Source organism: Centroberyx gerrardi, chromosome 10 (assembly GCF_048128805.1).
Source record: "Centroberyx gerrardi isolate f3 chromosome 10, fCenGer3.hap1.cur.20231027, whole genome shotgun sequence".
NCBI lineage: Eukaryota > Metazoa > Chordata > Actinopteri > Beryciformes > Berycidae > Centroberyx > Centroberyx gerrardi.
This window is the reverse complement of record NC_136006.1, coordinates 22,970,891-22,993,206: the sequence shown is the minus strand read 5'-3', so window position 1 is coordinate 22,993,206 and position 22,316 is coordinate 22,970,891. Positions and strand designations below refer to the sequence as shown.

At 43.8% G+C, this 22,316-nt stretch overlaps 2 protein-coding genes across 2 annotated transcripts in view; one reads left to right on the top strand and one right to left on the bottom strand.

The window, feature by feature from the left end:
- Positions 1-1,716: 1,716 nt before the first annotated feature.
- On the top strand, positions 1,717-10,250 carry sec22a (SEC22 homolog A, vesicle trafficking protein). Its single transcript, XM_071919600.2, has 7 exons — positions 1,717-1,821; positions 2,625-2,835; positions 4,909-5,072; positions 5,678-5,857; positions 7,061-7,179; positions 7,490-7,555; positions 7,924-10,250. The coding sequence occupies exons 2-7, from the start codon at positions 2,654-2,656 to the stop codon at positions 8,122-8,124; spliced, it is 912 nt and encodes a 303-aa protein (XP_071775701.1). The 5' UTR covers positions 1,717-1,821; positions 2,625-2,653; the 3' UTR covers positions 8,125-10,250.
- A 4,580-nt stretch (positions 10,251-14,830) lies between these two features.
- adcy5 (adenylate cyclase 5) overlaps positions 14,831-22,316 on the bottom strand; it is a 67,444-nt gene continuing 59,958 nt past the window's right edge. The window contains exons 12-21 of the mRNA XM_071919563.2: positions 21,823-21,910; positions 20,301-20,417; positions 19,951-20,109; positions 18,613-18,788; positions 18,492-18,512; positions 18,022-18,154; positions 17,174-17,437; positions 16,689-16,893; positions 16,070-16,194; positions 14,831-14,959 (exon numbers count right to left, since the gene is read on the bottom strand). Of these exons, the coding sequence (XP_071775664.2) occupies positions 14,831-14,959; positions 16,070-16,194; positions 16,689-16,893; positions 17,174-17,437; positions 18,022-18,154; positions 18,492-18,512; positions 18,613-18,788; positions 19,951-20,109; positions 20,301-20,417; positions 21,823-21,910 (1,417 nt within the window). The remainder of the gene's footprint in view (positions 14,960-16,069; positions 16,195-16,688; positions 16,894-17,173; positions 17,438-18,021; positions 18,155-18,491; positions 18,513-18,612; positions 18,789-19,950; positions 20,110-20,300; positions 20,418-21,822; positions 21,911-22,316) is intronic.

Sequence of the window (22,316 nt, the reverse complement as noted above, 5' to 3'; positions counted from 1 at the left end):
AACAGAGTTTGAGACATAAGAGATTGTTCTGAAAAATGTTTTTCTATTCATCCCCATTCTCGAGAATCCCTTGAATATGTATGATGACAACATCCTTGGAAACGGAAAAGGCGGTGGACACTAATACATTTGCACCTCTATTTAGACTGTGTCACTGTGAATGACAACACCGCCTCCCTCTCACCTGACACTCTCTGCACTGAACAATCCCCCGGACCTGTGGCTATTCATCAAGCTGTCAGTAACAGCAGACATCCATCATCCAACTTTCACTCTGTGTGTGTGTGCTTCTCTCGCTCTCTCTCTCTCTCTCTCACACACACACACACACACACACACACACACACACACACACACACACAGACACACACAAGGGCATAAGGGTGCTGAGGAGGTCCCTTCAGGCTGACACATTGCCTGGAGATTGCATGGGTGTGTGTGAAAGATGAGACCACTAACTGTCTCTGTATTGCTGCTTCTATTTCCTCCTTTAGCCATAGTTGTGCTTTGCCCTCTTCTAACTGGGAATGTATGAAAATAGAAAACAAAATGCTGATGCCAGTGAATGCCCTACTTCAGGTTTGAGTGGAACATTAAAGCTTGGCAGGCTCTGGGTACACATTATTCATTTTTCATATTATTTTTTTAATTTTACCCATAAAAGATTCTGAGCACAAGATTCTCGGATTAGGGTTAATTTGTCACTGGCTGCCAGTGGGAGAGCAGCAACTGGGGCAGCTAGCAGAGATCAGATTAAAAATGGGACCAAAATATAGTTAAAATCTAACATATGAAACATAGTGTCTACCACAAAATTAATGAGCTCATGAATATTAAGGAATGTTTTTAGAAGAAATTTGTATTTACAGTCCATCAACAATGTTATGTGAGATCAATCTTACTTAATCTCATAGCACACGAGAGGGTTACTGAGTTTACTGGGTCCCAATATAATGTTTATTGTTATTATTTGGCTCAGTGGCTGGCCGTTCCCAGACCTTCACAGGACCTGAAAGAATGTATATCAGTGAATTCTCAATTTAATGAAGAACTGGAGTTCTCTGAAAATCATTAGCAACTTACTTCCTAAATGGTCTGGGGTGCTTCAGAGCTGAAAACTACCTTATTTTGTTGTAATTGGGAGTTTAAGGCTTCTAAACCTTCTGATGTCACAGTCCCCCAAATAGGTGCACATTAGACCATGGACCCCATTTGATAAGACCTTGTCCTTTGTTGTTGGATATGAATTGGTACAGAATCACTTTACTGTCTGTACTGTAGGTAGCTTGATAACCACAGTGGGTACAGCGAAACCTCTCATCACAACAGTCACATACTCATACATTCTCACATTGAGCTAATTTCTAGTGAGCGAAGTAATAGTGAAATTAAACTATACATTATATGTTGGGGACCCCATGGAACCCCCCAGGGGCCCCCGGAGGGCCCCAAACCTTCTTTGGAATCACTGGCTGCGGGTACTATAAAGAGAGTACCACACAGCCCTCCCTCCCTTTTACATGAATTACCACTATCATAAAAAGCTTAGCAATCTTCTAATCGATGTAATGTACTGAACAAAAGTCCAATTAGGACTTTTAAATTTCTTCAATAGCAATTTCTGGATGAGACAAGCAGCATCATTTCATTTATTTGTGGTGCTGATGAGAGGTTGGCTTTACCCACAATCCACAGCGAAACAGCCACGTAAACGTAAGAAGTCATCGCTCCAGCTGGCTAGCTGTCTGTACAGTTAGCTACACAGCTGCACACCAGACTGCCAGGAATTCACTTCCAAATGATGCTACACTCACTCACCAGGTATTAAAGGCAGACATATGCGTTTCTTCAGCTTCGCTCATAGTCTTGCCTTGACCAGTGGAAATAAAAAACTAGCTACTAGCCTGCTAACGTTAGCTAGAAAGGTAATGGTAGTAAGCTAACGTTAGCTAATTTAGCCGCTAACGTTAGCTTGCTATCTAACCTAGGCTGATGCAAGTGATTATACACTAACGTTGTTACAAAGAGGACAACTTACATCATGAAGAGTTTCGACATAACCAAAATCTATAGCTAAAGCTAAACTCAGGCTGGCAGTGAATTGACTTAGCTAGTTAACTCCTCTCCAAAGTGACTGAAGGCTGCTAAACGTTTACGTCTTTCTCCTGGCTAAAAGTCGTTGTGGTGTGCTACTGGCCTGTCAGTTTATCAAACCCGGTACTGATGTTAAACTGTTACGTTTGATTTTCAAACTATTGGGTTATCGAGTTTTGACATGAATGCTGTGAAGGGACTTGGGCACAGCTGTCGTCGTAATGCCTCCCAGCGCTTCCTCAAACGCCCCTCCTGTCTCTAGAGCTATCCATGGTTCTGATTGTAGCCCACAGAAAGATAAACACACCGAGACTGGCACGTATTTACTATAAATGAGAGAAATGTATTTGTTCATATGGTTCACCAGGATACATGCATACACAATGTTGCAATTTGATATCTGAGTTAAACTCATGGATCCTTGCTATGCCGGCTAATAAGAAAATTAACCATGTGAGCACTCAACCATTAAATAATAAATTTTAGCTGTCTCTCAAGAAGTTTTTCCCTTTCTCCTCTTATGTGTGCAGGGCTTCAGTGAGAGTGCAAGAGCTGTAAGATGTCGATGGTGCTGTTTGCCTCTGTGGTGAGGGTCGGGGATGGCCTGCCCCTGTCTGCATCCACTGACTATGAACAGGACAAAGGGCTGCAGGAGACCAAGAGGCACCTCAAAGGCCTCTCCAAGAAACTCAGCCAGTTCCCTGACCGCTGCACACTCAAGACTGGCCAATACAATGTCAAGTAGGTCTTATGGGATGGTGATTTAAATTCCCGTTATTTGGTCAGGCTATATGGGATAATATACATTTCAGTCAGAAATGCTTACGTCAAAGGGGTTTGGACCATTTATAGCAACAAATGGTTATACAGTTGTATTTGGCGGAAAAGGCTTTGCTCTTGAGGATGCTGCCCAAATGAATCCAAGCAGCATGCGAGAGATTCTGCGGGGAGCACAGCACAATAAAAACCCCAGATATCAGACATATCACTGAAATATGAAATGTACATAATGCACAAGGTGAGAGATGCCATTGCAAGTATGATTAATAAGAACCCAGAACAGAGGGAGGCTGGGGTGGTGGAGGGAGAAAGCAGCACCACCAGTAACAGCAGTGTGTAGCAGGCAGAGACTGTAGTAGCAGGTAGGAGTAAGCAGCATAACCGGTAACAGCAGAAGTGGCATGAATGATCAGCAGAGTGAGAGCGTGAGCTGTCAGATTATAAAGACCACCTCATTGACTTGTTTGAATGTGATTGGTCATTGTAAGTGTCAGCTGATACTGATCAGCTGATGGCGTGCATGACTTCAGTGTTCTGCCTGAATTCATGCAATGCTCCATTTAAATGAACTCTAGACATTTAAACTGACCAATTAACTAAACAGGCATAATAAACCAAATATACCTGATGATGTTCTGTTAAATGGGCACAATTGTTGGATTTCCCTCAATGATAAATGTAACCATTTCAAACGCAAATACAACTGCACAGGATGTGGAACATATTTGTAGGTACGTGTTACATATTTTGAAAATTATTTTTCATAGAATTTAGTATGCATAGTACTGAGTGTGTTCTACTGTGTCATCTAGTTCACTGGTTTGATCACCCTCTATTTCCAGCAGAACTGGATTAGTGACTGTCTACCGTATTATCATATTTTAAGCATAAAAGCATCCAAATGATGAGTCTAACTTAATGTACTTAGCTCATTTTCAACTCATGGTATATAATGCTAACTATGGATGATCAAACAGTCTACAGTTGACAATTTTGCTGATCTTTTCCTGACCCCTTCCACACTTTTGGTGGTAAATATTTGGAAGTCCTTTGACAGCTAGGCTGTCATCTAAGATGTCAGAGTGTTTTTAAAAGTCCCACTGGGGCTTGAGGAAACGCTTTGAAATTCTCTCAAGCACTGTTTGTTATGAGCTAATTAGTCTCATTAAGGCAGCGGACAGGATCAGCCATCTATGAGCAAACTGCACCCTCTGACGACCAGAGTCTCCTTTGATATGGGTTACTTTAATCAAGATAAGCCATCAGCAACCGAGGAAGAGAACAAAGACAGAGAAGGTCAGAATGAGCCAGGCAGTGTTTTAAGTCACTGGCTAATCTATTTTGTGATATATTGGGCCTTTTAGAGGCTGCGTGGGCCGTGTATTATTCCAGTACCCATGCCACTCCACACACAATATTTACCATCATCCAAACTTGAGAGAGCGAGGTGCCTGCCCTCCTCCATTAGCTGTGTATGAGTCATCTTGACATCCGAGACACGTAAGCTACTGTACACAGAGTGACAGATACTGGCAACTGATCAGCGTCACCCTTCAGATCTCTGTTACAGTTCTGTTTTGGCTCATCAAGCCACAATCATCACTTCAATTTGCACTGTTTGTAAACCACTGTGTTGCACATCCAGTTAGATGATGTTGTGATAATCTGCTTTCCCTCAAATGTTCAGGTTATTCATTCAGATAATGTGGGAGTTTGTATATCTTTGAAATATTATTTACCTACAGCATATTAATAGACACTGCAGAGCTGAAGAGTAGACTACTGAAGTGCATTTGAATCTTGGTGTGAAATGATGTTTAATTAGCCATTCAGAAGATGTGAATTGTCTTTACAGGCAGAAATATGCTGGATAGTGTTTGTACTGAAATGCAGGTTTTGTCTGTGCTTGTGTTTTGTCTATAAGCTGCACTGTATTTAGCATTGGTGTCCTAATTACAATATTCCAAGGTTTCCATCGAGAGAAAAGAGCGCAGTATGTTAACACAATACTGTGTTTGTGTGTGTATGTTTCAGTTTCACTAGCTCGCTGGGCGTAGGATACCTGATGGTGTGCACAGAGAACTACCCCAACGTGCTGGCCTTCTGCTTCCTGGACGAGCTACAAAGGGAGTTCATCGTCACCTATGACACCAAGCGAATCAACAGCGCCGTGCGGCCATACTCCTTCATTGAGTTTGGTGAGCTCCCATGGAGTTTAATAGCAGAAAGATTTTTAACGCTAAACGTCAGATTTTGATGTCACCTCTTGCCATTACAATCAAAGAGGAAGAGCTTCTTTAGCTAACATCAACATCATACAGGGAGAAATCCATTGTGGAAGAGGCAGAGATCCCAATTTCTCCACTGACAGTAGTTTCAATATGAAATCTAAACTTGAGTTATGACGTTTGACCTTTTGAAAAACACAAAAGTCGGTACTGCTGGTTACCTTTATAGGGCAGCTGAATGGAACAAGTTCAGGCACGTTCTCTAGGGGTTGTCGAAAGTCATTCTGGGAAATGTATGTAGTCTCTAACTGATTTAGATGTAGGTGAGGCAGGTTGAGGGAAAGTGGGTGCACCAAAAAAGTAAATTACAACACTTCATCACAAAATAACTCCTGGAATGCAATGAACATCACAGATTGATGACATATAACAGTGCAAGAGTATCCAAGGGTGAATTTTTCTTTTAAGCCAGAAACTTTTTCATGCACCACATTGTGCATATATTTGCTGATTTCTGTTGCAGTTCAATGCTGCCTGTATTGTGACCCCATTGTTGTGCTGATTGCCACCATCAGACACCTTCATCCAGAAGACCAAGCAGCGCTACAACAGCCCCCGCTCCCTGTCCACCAAGATCAACCTGGCAGACATGCAGACAGAGATCAAGCTGCGACCGCCCTACCAGCTCTCCCCCGAGGACCTGAGCTCCATCAATGGATTCTCACTGCACACCCCCTCCAAGTATAAGGGCATAGGTAGGGCACCAGTTGGCTACTACACAGTGGCACTCCCTTCTTGATACATGCCCCATCCTAACATGAGAGAGGTTGGCTACTGTAATGGTACATGCTAGAACTCCCTTCTTGCAGCACAGAACATCTGAATAAAAGACCAAATGAAGGATTCTGGATGATGTAGCAATTTACAACTAGCACTCTACAAGCACAGGAATAGGACTATTTTGATTTGTCTGATTAATTTCGCAGGCCCCCTTGCATGTCTGTTGTGTCTCATCCCATATTTTCAGCTGTGGGGTGATAGACCAGTGCACATAAAAGCTATGAATTGTTGAAAGTGTGCTTGACGTGATGTTTTAAGGTCCATTTAGTATATACTGCACCTCACATAAGCATTAGCAAAAGCCTGATGGAATGATAAGTCGTTCATTTCCATGCATACATTTTACGGCAGTCCTAAATCCTTCATATAGTCCAATAGTAAGCCTATGGATATCCTCTATGGTCCCATTTTTGCACTGTAATCCACTGGCATGGAGTGTTTGGATTTTGAATTACACTAGAAATGACTGGAATTGGATTGAGGTTCACTTTAATCACATGAAAGCAGGCTGCCTCTCTGTTGACGGTTGTCTTGCTGAAGGATATTGTGCCGGGCGGATAGATATCAGTGTGTAATGTGTTCCCTTCCATTCGTGTGGATTTGCTCAGTCTTGCGGCTCCACTGTTGCCCTGTGGCTGAGACCCCTCACCCCTCCGCTGCTCCAGAAAACCAACCCGCTCGTACGCACCATCACACCTCAGCTGCCCTAAGCTAAGTGATGCTGTCCTGGGTCACTGGCGCTGTTGTATTCCCCCTGCCGTCCACTTCAGGGCAGCTCCACAGCTTGTTCACTTTCTGTTTGTTGCCCTTGTCACCCTCCACCTTTACGATCACATTCATCATTTCGTCCTGAAGGATGAAGAATGCTAATTAGACAATCATGGCGCATCATCCTGTTTACCATACCAAAACGTCTTTGGAAGGTAGACGATTTAAAAACAATGTGCTGTGCTTTTCTTCAAAATTTTACAACCTCCACTTGATATGGTAGTTTTTGTACCAAAGTGTTTCATAAAAGTATGATGAATGCTCCGTGCTTTGGGAAGCAGATTTTCCTCTTAATGCTTCTATGGTTCATTGGCAGTTTTTGCTAAGCCTATAGTACCCTCTCTTCCCAGCTCCCACTCAGATGCTGGAGCCAGTGACCCTGCCTGGTATTGTGTCCTGTGTGCTCAGTGTCCTCTGTGGCGGCCTCAACCTGCTGCGAGGAGTCCATGCTATAGAGAGCATACTACAGGTGAGGAAGTGTCTGAGTTGAGTATCTGAGATGAAACAGACTCTGTGTCTCTCAAGGGGTTTACTGGATTTGGCAGAATTGATTTGGCTTTGGTAAAAGATGTCAGATTCTTTGAAACTAACCAGAGTGCTTCTCTCTCCATGAGAGGGACGTAAATGAGAGAAAACTGCAATGGAGGACTCTCCAAACTCTCCTCTGCATTTTTCTTGTCATATTGGTTTCATGTAACCTTGTGTAGACATGGCTGGCTAGTACTGGAAAATAACAATTTTCTCTCTTTCGTTCGTTCTTTCTTTCTTCCTGTCTCCAGAATGACGATGAAGACTTTAATTATGTGATTGCCTTCTTCCTGGGCACGGCGGCCTGTCTGTATCAGGTAAGTGATAGTCTGCAGTAAGAGCAGCCCGTCAGTGGCTGACTGAGTGACTAAGAGCCCTGTACTTCACAGCTCAGGAGCTTGTCAGCTAGACTAACATTAGCAAAGCTCAATGCCTTCCACCTCAGTAACTTCTTTTAACATTTTCATCAGCTCCTTTGTGCACCTCCTAATGCCAAATGGGGCCCCCACAGGTATTTAAGACCACAAATTGAAAATCGGATGAAAAAATGTTATCAGGCTGGGGGTTTTACAGAGCAGACGTTATTGTCCTGTGAAGGACAAATTAATGCTGAGAACATGTCATTGGTCAATGTCAGTCGCAAAGCGTGCAGCATCTTAATTCTTCTCTGACTTTCTCCTTTCAGTGTTACCTGTTTGCCTACTTCTCTGTCTGGAGGAACAGCAAGTCCTTCCTGGCGTTTGCCCTCATCTGTCTATCCAACATGTATCTGTATGAACTGAGGAACATGTGGCAGATCCTCTTCCATGTGACGGTGGGGGCGTTCATGACGCTGCAGATCAGACTCAGACAGCCGCTGGGCAAAGCCCCGGACTACAACGTCTGACCAAGGCCCTCGGCAGAAAGGACCACAAACCTTAAAATGCCCCGCCCATGTCCAGGAAGTGCAGCTGACTAGACTGCACAGGCCAGCCAGGGGACAAAGCCTCCAAGTGAAAAATAACCCACAACCCCCCCCCCAGTACAGGAAGAGGAGCCAAAAATCTTAAAGCACCGCTGTCGTCCCGCTCACTCCACACCACCATCAGTCCATCCCAGTACAGGACTGTGACTATTCACAACGTGGACTGTCTAGGAGTGAACTCTGCCATAGCCTGATTCAGTCACATGTCTTATTGGAATGTGTTTTGGGGTCCTTTCCCTGACGAAGATATTAACATTTATTCATTTCAGAGCAGCCATAGGTTTGGTCTTGGCTTGGGACTATGCAATGCAGGCTGATGTGTTTGCTCTCTCAACATGGGCATATTCTCTAGCATTAGGACCATGCTCATTTGCTCAACTATCTTATTTTGCAGATTTTTGTCACATGCTGTAGACAGTTTATTCCGCTATTTATTTGCTGACTGATTGTGCATTGACATGTTGTCGGTGAGGCTTTTTACAGATTTTATTACAGTTGTATTTGGAATTGTTTTGTGAAATTTGTGTTATGATTTCTATGCAGATTGACGTATATGCATCACAAAGTGTCTCTTGCTCTAACACACACAAACAGCCTGTTAACATTCATATCCTACTCCATCGCCCACACAGCCTCAAGCGTATGCCAGTGTCAAGTGACTATGTTAATAAACAGGTCTACGTTAGCAGCACTAACGATGCATAGTTGTGTTGTCAAACCCCGGAGGCAGTCTGTGTCATCTGAGCAGCCTCTGGCGTGGTTTTCCTCCCGCTGAGCCCGCCGTGACAGCTGCTGATGAAGAGACAAACTCGCTATCCAATCCCCTCTCCCCTTGTTATGCACATCGGCACCATTCGCATTTAACGCAATCACCATTAGGTCGGTGCATTCACGGGTGTTAGGCAGTGCATTGTTCAAATGTAACGAGGGGAATTCTGCAGAGATTTACCGTACTCTTGTACCATCCCAACGAGTAATATCAAACAAATGGAGAAGGCAAGAGAGCTGGGACACGCCTTGATTTGTCATTGTCTGTGATTAGGTCAACAATCATGCCAATGTTGTCGTAATGTTTTGTTGGGTTTTTTTTTAATATTCTGCGTCTTGATGGACAGAGATAAGAGAATAGTCATCGCATGAAAAGGAAAGTACAGCCACAGCTCTGCTCCGTGTCCATCTGGCATCTACACTACATGTCTGTCTGGGGACTGCTGCAGTGCTTCAGCCTCGTATGATTCATCATCCCTCTCTCTCAGACTGTTCTATGACCGCACAGCTTCACAACAGCGGTACCACACCTACAATGACCTAATGGCTCTTTTCACAATATGGCTCCGATCTGATCGGAGCTGAAATGTGCTTCGCTGGCTCCGATTATTTGTTTTCACATTCTCCTTTCCACAGCAATTACAGCTATTCCGGAGAATGTGTATCCAGGCCAGCTTAGTTTGGCTCTGAATGGTGTGTGGGTCTGCTGGGTGACATGAGTAAGTGAAATACAGGGCCTGTAACTGTACTCATTATACACATTATATAAGATGAGCTGAACTTTATGCCTGAGGGGAAGTTTGGTAGATGTAGTTGTGGACTCACTGTCATTTCACATATTGTAATAATGAAGAGTTATTCTCCTCTATATACACATCCTTTACAGTCAGATTTCCCAGTCATAATTAGTGTACAAAATTTTGAAGACTGACCTTATCCAGTCTTCTAATCTAGCCAAAAAATTAAGGTCTGGAAAACGTTCCAGAATTTGGAAATGTAAAATGCGTAGGAGCCCCGCAAATAGGCCCGTCTTAAATTGGTATTCTGCCACAATGCCTGTCACATGCCGGAAATATTTGCATATCAAAAACTAGAAGTGCTTGAATTTAGCCAAATTTCTGTTATATATTGTGAAGCATTAATTCATCATGACATGATCGGGTCCTCTCCAGTCCACTTGAACTGTGTCCACTGTTGTATTAGGATTCATTGACTCTGAGCTCAGCTCTGGAACATTACACAACATTAAAGAAATCTGAGACAGTGCCATTAAAACGATATCCATTCTTCAACAAAGAAATTGATTCTATTCCACTGTGTCAGGGCTTAATGAGGCAGCTGATGAGATCTATCTTGCACGTGGCTGATATCATGAAAAAGAGATTATGAGATTTTAACTGGGAGGACACACGATAAGGGGAAACAAAATGTATTTAAGCCTGTCATGCTCCAGGCCCTTTCTAACTTACAGTAAGAAAACATTTATCAGAAGCCTCTAAGGTACGCATAGTAAATGAGGACTGGAGTTTCAACTGCTAAATGTAGTAAAACTGCTGAGCGTTTAGTTTTATTCCCCCTACTCCATTTTTCTCTTTAGAGCAACAACAAGCAACAATTGTCTCTCAGTGCAGAGGCAGTGAACCCAGTTTCCAGGCAGCACTTGGGCTTATTTCAGAAGCAGCGGCACAATATGTATTAAGATTATGATGATTATGATAATTATTGTTATTAGTTGGTGCATTATTATGAGGAACAGCTATTTCCTCCAGAGGTAGATTGAAGATTAACGAAGCAGGGGCATAATGTTCCAGGCTGGATCTTTTTTTTTTTTTTTTTTTTTTTCTCTCTGACACAGCCTGAGCAGGAAGTGTGTGAATTATAATGGCAAATGGTTGGTGGTGCAAGTGGAAATTACTGACTACTTAAAGTGTTATTTGAATTCAAATGCTGAGGGTGAATTTCAGTAATGACAACATTTGTGACAAAACCCACACAGTCAAGGCTTATTCTTTGACTCTCATAACAGCAGCGTTTACAGGCTGACTGTTCAACAGGTCTGTATTCATTGTTCAGCCTTTTCCGCTTTATTCAGATTTTCCTAAACATAGCCCTCAGGCTACCTACGGGCGCCCATTGCCCATCCTCACGCCAAGTGACTGCTACTGAAAGAGTTTAATGTTTAATATCAGATTGGATGTACTGAGTCTACATTCCCCTCTCTCATTTGAGTCCAAAGGCTAAGTGGATTTTGCTCACTCCAACACGGACTTGAATTCCACTGAGAAAAGCCAGGTAAACACTGTTACGGTCATTGCCTAGTGGTACAGTGGCCTTTTGTTCCATGTCTATCCATTCTGCAAATCCCTAAATGAAATCTGAAAGACACGCTCCATTTACCATGAGAGAATTAAATCTGAATTACAGTCCAACACTTCGTTTTTGACATAAGTTACGAGTCATTTATGAACTATTAGCCAAGAACCTGATACATTCTTATTCGATTTAATGGCCAGTGAGTTAAGATATATATATAAATGTGGATATGGATACTGGGTAATGGATGAAATAACACTTGGGGGTGTTAATCAGCATATTAGCATATTGCTTTCATCTCCTCTACCATGTATCATTAATAGTCATGATGAAAAGAAGACAAAGGGCCCTTCACTGGAAAAAAAAACAAAAAAAAACTTAGTTCCTTTTCTGAACCCAGTGATGCAGTACTGCTGCCCTCTCTTGGAGATCTCCGTGAACACATCTCTAAAATCCCCACATTTCACTACAATGGCAAACGACACTAAAGTGCCTTGAACACAATAGTGTCACTGTTTTGAATGGAGGACAGAGTCTTGCAAAAGCATCTCAGTTCCATTAGATCATCGTATTTCTAAAGACTCATAATGGAAATAAGATGAGCTTTGTGCCAAGATGCTTCAGCTGGGAACCCTGGTATGTTTATGGTACGAGACACAATGGCTTGCAGAAAGTAAACAGGCATTAATCTAAATCCCTCAATGAGCCGACAACATGAGCAGATTAGGCAGAAAGGAAGCCAATTGACATAGCGTCTTATGTGTGAAACATTTCAGCGGTTTATTTGAATGTAAAAAAAAAACAAAAACAAAAAAAACAGCATAGTGTTGGACGTGACAGAAAACAAAGACAACCCAAATGTTTTTGCCTCTGAAGACACACTTGACGCCGTTTTTCTCGCACCGATGCTGCTTCATCTTGTTAGAATCGTCAGGAGGATCCTTCCGCCTCAGCTGCAGAGAGGGAGAGGAGGGGGTGTGTTTCCTCTGCTCCCTCACCTAAGAGGAGATACACCCCTCGCCTCTGATCTGTCAAGTATCATTTGAGAACATTTAAAGAGTTCAAACGGAATTCAATGGCACTGTGTTTTCATTTTGCGAATGTTGCGAACGGCCCAGCTACCGTGTGTACCATCTTCTCAAACCCCCCCTTGTGTTAAAAACCTCGTGTCCCGATGGCACCGTAGAAAAAAGGGGTCAAAGGGCAAATAATGGCACTGCATTCAATGAGGCAAATGGGACTAGACTGAATAAACAAAAGTTTTAGAAGTATAGGGGTTTTGTGGTGTGTGGAGATAATGGTTGCAGCAGTACAGTACATAATAATAAAACCAGAGAAGGCCAGAGAGCAGTGCAGTCTACAAGTAAACATTTGGACTAAGTGCCAAGTTTCTCTTTTCTCTATTTAAAGGCGATAGAATGCCAAACAGAAGACTACAAACAAACACCGCCTGGATTTACACTTGGAATTGTCACAGTCCGTCTCAAACTCTTCGCTCTGCTGCTTCAGTCTACCTCCATTTACTCCAGATAAAAAACTTGGCACTCGGTGCAGACACGTACTACTTGCTCTGGCCCTCAGCCAGGACAAACAGAACCAGCTGTAGTGTTTGGTACTAACAGAACCAAAAATAAGAAGAAGGTGTACGGGTTGGCCAGGTGAAATATGTTATGTCAGATTACATGGTGATGCTGTAACACTGGAAAAAGCTGCTCTGGTAAGAAAAAAAAAAAGAAAACATTATGGAGGAACATACAGCAGATAAATGGGCACGTTTCCACATGGGCTCGTCTATCCCTATCCACAGGAGAGCGCCATCCCCGTCATCAGTATAGACTACATATTAAAGGCCTCATCGGAGATCATTGGACATTCATTGGGTCGTACCATCTGATTGAGCAAGCGGGGGGGGGGGGGGGGGGAGGTGGAGCGGAGCAGGGGAGGGCAGAAAGCACTGGAGTGCAAAATGGCTTTTGAGCACCAAGACTGTTAACCGATGCGTTCCCATCCTCTGAGTCCGTCTTTCAGAGTGGGCTCTCGCTGGACTGTGCGCGGCCTTCTGGTCGCGAAGACGCAGACGGAAGCCGCTTCTCACCAGCACGCGGTCGACTTCCTCACGGATCAAAGGGCTCGCTTCACTGAGAGAGCGGAGGACAGAGATTCAGATGTGCTGAATCTGCCGAAGCTAAATGATATATATCGACTGTGGCGCCGCGCTAGGCCAGGCAACACCGGTGATGACTTCTGAAAAGCAAACATGATAAAGCAGGTGAACTGCAAAAAAAAACAACAAAAAAAAGCCGATAAAGTGAAAGCCCACCCTCTTCGATAATGTCTGTGCATGAATGTGAAAGATCAGTCAGTTATGTACATCGGAATACACATTGGTGTTTATAGATAGCTCTCTCTAATATATTAATGTACAAAATATAGAATCTAAAATATCTGATAGGGTTTGGTGTTTTGAAGTCAAAATACAAAATGTTGAAGATAAAAAACAACAACAAAAAAAAAGCTTTTCATTGACATCCTTCAGTGTCTTCAGTTAAAGCGAGCGGTGTGTGTGTGTGTGTGTGTGTGTGTGTGTGTGTGGCCTCTTTGCGTTCAATGCGTGTATATACTGCATGTACTGTATGTGTGTGAGTGTGTGTGTGTGTTTAGGTCTGCCGGGAAGCTTTCTGTAAACCCAAACACCGCGGAGCCTTTTTCGCTCTGTTCATTCAAGTAGCCGAAGTGGTAACACTGTCCACACTGTCCGCCTCCTTACCCACAATGCATTACAGTAACTCCTCCACTATGGACAAGTTGGTCGTCGACAACATCGACTATCGATAAAGGGATGGATAGTGCTGCGGTGCTGGCTGGAGCCGCGCTCGAGTGTCCACACTTGAGACACCTGCGATTATCTGTACCACTCAAGACAGTGTACAAAGACAACATGGACAAAATCTGGTTTACATACATCGCACGTTATACGTACACATAAAACAGTGTGTTTTACATGTACATATACTTCAGTGGGAGAGAGAGAAAGGCAGAGAGAGAGAGGAAGAGGAAGAGTTCATTGTCCTCATGCAGGTTTGTGTTGGTCAAACATCCCGATCCTTCAGTTGAATGTCAATGAAAATCCGGCAGACGGGAGCGATTCCACTCCTCTGAGGACTTCGGCCGTAGCGTTATTTCCTTAAGGACCTTGACTGACAGCTGGCAAATTCTGTCCCCGCGGTCTGACTGGACGTCTTTGGTCTCAACAGCAAACTCAGGCTCGCTAGGCTCCTCCCCGCTAATAGTTCCCTCCTCAGACTGAGCTTTGGGATGAGCTTTCCCGTCTCGCCCGGTTCGGGACAGTAGGAAGCTGGCCTCTGCAGGCAGGGGGGAAGGGCTCGACGCCGTTAAATAAAAAAAAAGGACGTTTGAGGATCAGTCTCGGTCAACCTCAAGCCGTCACAGGTCCGTCCGCCTGCTCGTCACGTCAGAGGCTTAAGGTCGACGACTCCTCGCGTCGCAAGGCGCCTTCCCCCAGTGTCTGTGTGTCTCTCAGTGGGTGTTAACTGCTGGACGGTCCCCCGGTGAGGAAATAGGTCATCATCTCTCCTTTGCCCTTGACTGTGACCACGCCTCTGTACTCTAGTGTGTAGTTATAGGAGCTCAGCACCTGGTACAGGTCTGTGGTCACCTGCAGGAGAGAGGGATTAAAGGGCAGGGAGGTTACAGTGAGTGGAGTTCACTAGATAAACCACATTCAGCTGCTAATGGCACTACAATGCCGTTTTCAACACTGTTCCTGTCCATGTTATTTTTGTGTGAGCAGCTTATACTGCGTTTGTATTATTGGTTTTTCAGATGGTGCAATGCAGACAGATGAGAGGGAAGAGATAAATTGGGAGCTTGAAATTATACGGTCCCGTGTTCGGAGCGGTCTTGAGTTATTAAGCTTTAATGATTTCACATCTGATAGAGCAAAACCAATATACTCCTTTTAATTAACATTTTTTACCCACTTGCATAGACATTTTCAGAAATCTAGCATCAGCCGTGTGTGAAGTGCTGTTTTGCAGAGCTACTGCACATCATATGAAAAGCTCATTTTTGACCAAAATAGACTGAGCCGAATTCCAAGATAACAAAATGGAACAGTAGTACATAAGCCAGATTGAAACCCATGCATAGCAAAATATGTCCATTTTAATAATTCATTCAGTCTTAAAAGCTTATTTTTCTGCCAATAGAGGTGAGATAATTCTGCTTGTTTCCAATATGCATTTTGACTTGTTTGACTTGAAATGACGTGAATTGACTTGAAATTTTGCAGAAATAAATGTCATAAGGCAGAATAAGGCATACCAATGTTCTACACAGCAAATTTTTCCAGTGTTAATAAGTGTTGATTTTCAGTGACAATTATTTGAAGTTGACAGGTGTCGATTGAAGAGTTGTTTGTTCACTCATAGAGCTGATATGGCTCTGGGGCGGCTGTTCAAAACTCTCTAAAAGTGTTAAATTCTGATGGGTGTGGACTCATATAAACACTGGCATATAATTGATTGTTACTCAGTTACTCTAATCAGTGGTGATTTTGCTGTGTAGTATCAAGAAAATGACACTTTGAGACTTGAAACAAGTTGATTTGCATTGGAAACAAGTGAAAATATCTCACCCTATTGATGATTATAGATTAAATGACATGGTGAGATGGAGATTTTTTGCAGTGTGGTGTCACGCTTCACAGAAGGTTTTCTCAAGCCATCACACTAGTCCAGTCAGCCACTGGGAGCTGCAGTCTTACCTGGATCCTCTCTGGTACTCCGGTGCTGTCCATGCGGCTGGCCACGTTGACCGTGTTCCCCCAGATGTCGTACTGAGGTTTCCTGGCCCCGATCACCCCGGCCACCACCGGACCTATGTTAAGACCTAGGGAGAGGTGCAAATGGATATAATAGGAAACAAAGTACTGCACCACTACTGTGCCTGCTGCACTCTAACTCAGGTAAACTGACATGCTAAAATCAACTGAGTTTTGTTCCAAAATAAGATATCCAGCCATCTGAAAAAAAGTGACACCTACTCTTACAAAATGATTAATAGTACAAAATGTAAACAATTTATGGTGCTTTTTGAAGGACAGTAGGCAAAACGATAACACTTATCTGGATCCTTTATATTTTAGAGATATTGAATAACGTCCGTCAGGTAAAGTTTTTTCCCCCAAAATGGATAAATAACATTTTGGAAATGAACTCGTCAGTTCCACTTCAGCAACAGAACATTAACATAGTTCCTCCTTTATTTCTTTCTCTATTGAGATTGATAACACTTGCATTAACTTGGTATCAATATCAATCCCACAACATCTGCATCTCTGTTTGCACAAAATTGCTGATCAACCGAACCCCTCTATCCCTCACCTATCTTCATCTTGAAGTTGTTGAAGGAGTGCTCGTTGATGTACTTCATCTGGTCCATCAGCCTCATGGCGTAGTCGGCCAGGGCGCGGATGTGCGAGCGGCCCGCCTTGTCGTAGGTGGAGTCGTTGAGGCCGGAGGCCGCCATGTAGGTGGAGCCGATGGTCTTGATCTTCTCCAGCTGGCGGAACTGGTCCTCGCTGATGATCTGACGGCAGCGGGGAAAAGAGAGAAAAGCTTTAATCACTGCATGACACGATAAAGTGACAGTGAAACCATCATTAAATTCTCTCTTTGTGCTAGCTTCAAGTGAGTGAAATAATAGTGAAATGAAACTACTCCTCATTTTACTGAGGAATGCCTGGAACCTCTTTAAGGGCCCCTGGTGAGCCCCCAACCCCACTTTAGGAACCACTGATTTACATCTTCATACACACACACACACACACACACACGCACACTTGCAGACGCAGGTGTTCACATCCCACCTCGTCGAAGTCGGCGATGATCTCGTTGAGCAGGCGGAGGCACTCCACTCCCTCGTTGTTGGCCTCCAGCTCCACGTAGAACTCGGAGAAGTTGCTGATGGAGGCGAACATGACGGCGACGCACTCGCACGACTGGTAGTAGAGCTCGTCGTTCCGCCGCTCGCGCTGCAGGAAGTGGGCGGCCACGTCTTTGGGCAGGATGTTGTGGAGCAGGCGGCGGTTGTAGGCCTGCAGCTCCTCCATCTCCTCCTTCTCCTCTGTGGCCTGGCGGGGGAGGAGAGGCGGGCGTTAGACAGCGTGTACTTAACGGAGAAGTAAGTGAGGCTTTTACCGCCCAGGAGCACAAAATGACTATAATATATGGGGTTGATAGAGTTGATCAATGCCAATGACTCAACGATTACTTTCTGGCTGTCAAAACTCACTTTGCAGAACAAAAACTCCCCGACCGTTGGGATTTCAAGACACCTACTCACATTTTCAATTGCTCAATGATCGAGGCTATGTGCCAAAAAAAAGCTAATGACAAAGCAATATTATTAATACAGCATTTAGCGTTGTGATATATTACCTCTTCACTGGACGTTTCTGTTTTATCTCTGCTCTAATTACTCATCTGTATTGAAAAATTCTACTTTATTTTTGGTGTCACCTACTACTGTAACTCAATGGGACAACAAGGGTTGGGAGGGAGTGTCTCTGCCAGAGATTGATCAGGAGGAGATATTCTATTGGTTGGAAGTCGATAACGGTAATAGTTTTCTTCATTCCCCTTTAAGACTAGAGTGTTATTTTAGCTGAAGGGGGATCTTAAAAGCAACACCACACACACACACACACACACCGACCTGCAGCTTCCAGAGGAAGTCGAGCCTGGCGGTCGACTCCACCTGCTGTGCGTGAAGGTAGAGGGCGAGGACGAAGACAGTGATGACCACCGGGGTCATGATCTTCAGAGGGACCTTGGAGTCCACCACACAGCTGAGGGGCAGCACACACGCATTCATTAGCGGGATACATTATGCTACTCCCGCCAGCGCAAACTACCAATTCATTAAAAACATACAGGGGTTATGCAGTTAGAGCTCATTAAAGGGGAAGTAAGGTGGTACAAGATGTATGTAGGGTGCAGTGACACTGTGACACAGATACAAGCCACCCACTAAATCTTGGCTCATCAGCCGAAGCATCTGTTGCCAGCAGGTCATTACAGTTACATTTGTGCCAGTAGAGTTATAATGACGCTGTGTTAGCTTAATCAGATGGCGGAGATGATGATTTAAGTCTCTGCGGGCATAAAAGTCACCATCGCTCTCACCTTGTTCCATTGATGGGCTCACTGTGAGGAGAGGGACAGAGAAGAGGTTTGAGTTAGAGCATCTGCACGCAATCTAAGCTTTGCCTCAATACACACACAGGCTAGTAGTTAAGTGACTCACATGGCGTTGGCCATGACCAGCAGGTCCTGGTTGTCGAAGAGGCTGACCTCGGGCACCTCCATGATGAGGAGGTAGAGCAGCTCGATGAAGAGCATGAGGAAGAGCTTGCCGATGCTGCTGACCTGCAGGAAGACGGAGCAGGCCAGCAGGCTGAGCAGCACGCAGGACGAGAAGTACTGAGGGAGGGAGGGAGGGAGGGAGGGGGGGAGGGAGGGGGGGAGATACATGGAAGGAAAGGATATTAGGAAAGTTACATTCCTTTTGCATGTGGTTGTGAAGATGTAAATTAGATAAATGATAGTTCTGGTCCTCAGTTCTGGCTGGCTGAGTCACATCCAAAGGCATTCTAAATAGCCTAATACTCGCTGAACGCACACCTTTGATCACATAACAGTTCATTTAAATATTGATGCTCTAACCAAAAATCACCACTCATGCCCATGCTTATGTGTTGCTTAGCAACCACTTTGTTTAGCTACTGTTCAAGAACTACATTGCGTGGCAGAAAAATTACATTTAATTAAAAGTGATTAATTATAAATATTTATTGAACATTTGTGGTCTTGTTATTGCGGTTTTATAAAAGCACTAAGCCACTGGAGGCTGTGCTTTACAGCCACTTTGCCTGGTGTCTAACCCTCCGCTCAGGCAGGAAGTGAAGAATACATTTTTTTTACTTTAAAATAAGCAGAGAATTTGGCGTGACGACATGCAAGCAGATTTGATGACACCACTTGACACAGCAGAAAGCAGCCAAGGCAGCAGTCGCAGCCATTATGATTAGACATCTTTTTTTTTACTTCTTCTTTTTAAAGGTGAGGAATGATGACACAATGTAGATTACTTGAAACTCTGCTTCAGCATTACATTTTTTATTCTATCCTGCGTTGCATTTTAAACCTTCTGCGCCAGGCTTGGCAGCAGCACCACCACTGTCTTCTTTGGGGAAGCTAGCTTTTATAGACTTTTTGAACAGATATCTTTGGTCAGTGTTATTGGCCACAAATACACAATGAAAATTTTTCCCGCTGTAAATACGAGGTGGGGGGAGAAATTTACTGGCGCTTGGATGGAGTCCTGCTTGTAACTGATTCGGTTTACTGCGTCAGGCGAATTTCTTGCACGAGTTGAAATATTTCAACGCCTCTTCACCTCAATTTGTGCCAACTACAGTAAAATTGCATATCTTCGCCTCCTCCCATTGACTTGCATGTATTTGTGCCACCTTTAAATGTGCATATTGCTGAAATAAACTTTCTGTTGCTCTAAAATAAGGCCTGGAGGGTATTTTGAATGAGAAATCACACATGCGAATAAGCATGTACGCACAACCCCTACCTCAGGAAAGCTGCAGATGGGCGAGTCGTCTCCACAGAGGCTGTGCTGTGTGTCGAGGGTGTAGTTGAGGAGGGGGGCGTGACAGGCGCTCACACTGTCCAGGCTGATGTTGAGCTCTGAGCTGATGCAGCTGTGCAGGTCGCCGGTGCTGCAGGTGAACTGAGGGGGATCAGCAAAAGAGTCAGGCGACATTATTAGCCCATAAAGAGGTGTACAATATCATGCTCTGTTTCATCTTGTTTGTGTTTAGTCGTTGAAGAAACATTTTCTCATGAGAACAAGCCATGAAAAACTAGCCCTTATTCTCTGGGGACTCTTGTTAGTGGCTTTATTTGACATTCAGAACTTACGATGTTGATGAAAGCGGAAAGAAAGACGATGATAATGGTGAAGACGCCCACCAGGGTGCTGTTGAGTCTGGACTGGACTATCCTCTTTGAGAGGGTCTGCAGAGGTACTGGGAAAAACTAGCAACACGGAGAAAGAAGAGGAGAGGCCAGAAGGAGGGAGGGATGGAAAGGGTAGAGAAGGGAGGTGGAGGGAGAGGAGGAGGGGGAGAGAGAGAGGAAGAGAAAGAGAGAGAGAGAGGGTTTCAGTCCAACCTACCAAGTTCATAGATCTGTATGTATCTGCTCAGCAATGAGTTGCATACAGAACTGTGAACAGATGGCTATATAAGATGAGACATTTGTACTCTTTTTCATGGGAACAAATTGCAAGGTACTTTACATATACATTACTGTTAAACATTTAAAAGGACTACACCGACATTTTGGGACTTTTCTGAACTGTGTTTCCCAAAAACACTTGTCTATTTTGAAAAAAAGAACAGAAAAAAACATTTTCCCAAACCCCGAAATACCCTATTTTGTGATCCCAGGAGTAAGCTGGTTTTTAGAGGAACAGGCAGACACAAGCACTAAAATAGCAGAAAGTTAAAACAAACTACAGCTTTAGAGGTTCATTCCATAACAGAAGCATGACTCAACAGTAAAACACACCAATAACAGCAGCGCCGTTCTCTTTTAACCTCTCTTATTTCCCTCATGGCTTGTCATTAGCCAACAGTCAGAGCAGGAAATGAAAGGAAAAAGGAATCCTGGGGGGACGAGCGCTGTGGTTTTTGACGTCATCGCTCCTGCTGACGTCTCATATTGTCCTCACTTTGCTTAAAAAAATAGAGCGAGGCAATTACTACTGTCTGACTCATACCCTTAGCTACACACACATGTCCGCACGAATTGGAATGTAAACACACACACACGAAATCAATGGCAGTCTCCCAGGCGTACGCTACTCCTGCTGTTAGCACAGCATGTTGTCATGTTGTCAGACCAGACCCATGATAAATGCGGCATTCACAGACAGATAAACAAATCTGCGCCACAACCTGTCTGGAGGTGAGGGGCTAAAAAGTCTGACAGTGTGATTTCATATATAGACAGGATGATGGTTTGCCAATATCCAGAGGATTACAGTTTGGCAGCAAACTTCATTGCATGAGTTAAACTCGCCATGGGAAGTTGGGATGAGTGTTCGGTACTGAAAATGTGAATGTGGCATTTGAGAGAAAAATACAATAAAACAATATTAGAACCAGCAAGACCACAAAAATCCTGCATCCGTGATTAGCTCTGTCCTTTTGGGAGAAAGGTTTACAAGCTGTATTTTTCAGCATATGATCTACACAAAAGATTTTGAAAGTGATTTTGATGACATTTACACTTCCTTAAGCTCTCTGTCCCTTTCCGTTCTTGATAACATTTCAGAAGATATTTCAGTGACTGATGAAAGTTTCTCGTCTGAGATCTGGGAGAAGGATGGAGTTTATTCGGCGAGTCCATGCATCGCGAACCGGAGGAGATCACTCACCCCGAAACAAGAGTAGACGGCTGAGACGAACATGACAGCCATCAGGATGATCAGGCAGATGATGAAGAAGCCGATCATCAGACTGGAGCTGCGGAAGACAAAGGGAGAGGAAGACAAATGAGTGTACTTGTGTGTGTGTGTGTGTGTGTGTGTGTTTCTGACTGCATTTTTATAGTTTACTGTCTGCTTCCCTTACATATTGCACATGTCACATTCGTTCATTCTGTATACAACAGCATCTGCTTCTTTTTATTATCTATGCTCTTGTGTCACTGTAAACTGATGTGGAAGTAAATAAACATTGTGTATGTGTGTATGTCTGTGTGTGTGTGTGTGTGTGTGTGTGTTGGGGGGGATAAAAGCAGGAGGGGAGCACAGTAAACAGTGTGAAAGTGTGAAGAGTGTGAAAATTATTAAAGAAAGTAGATAAAACGATAATAAGAGGGAAGAGGTGGCGGGGGACGGAGCGAGGGGGGGGGGGATTTGAGGAGGAT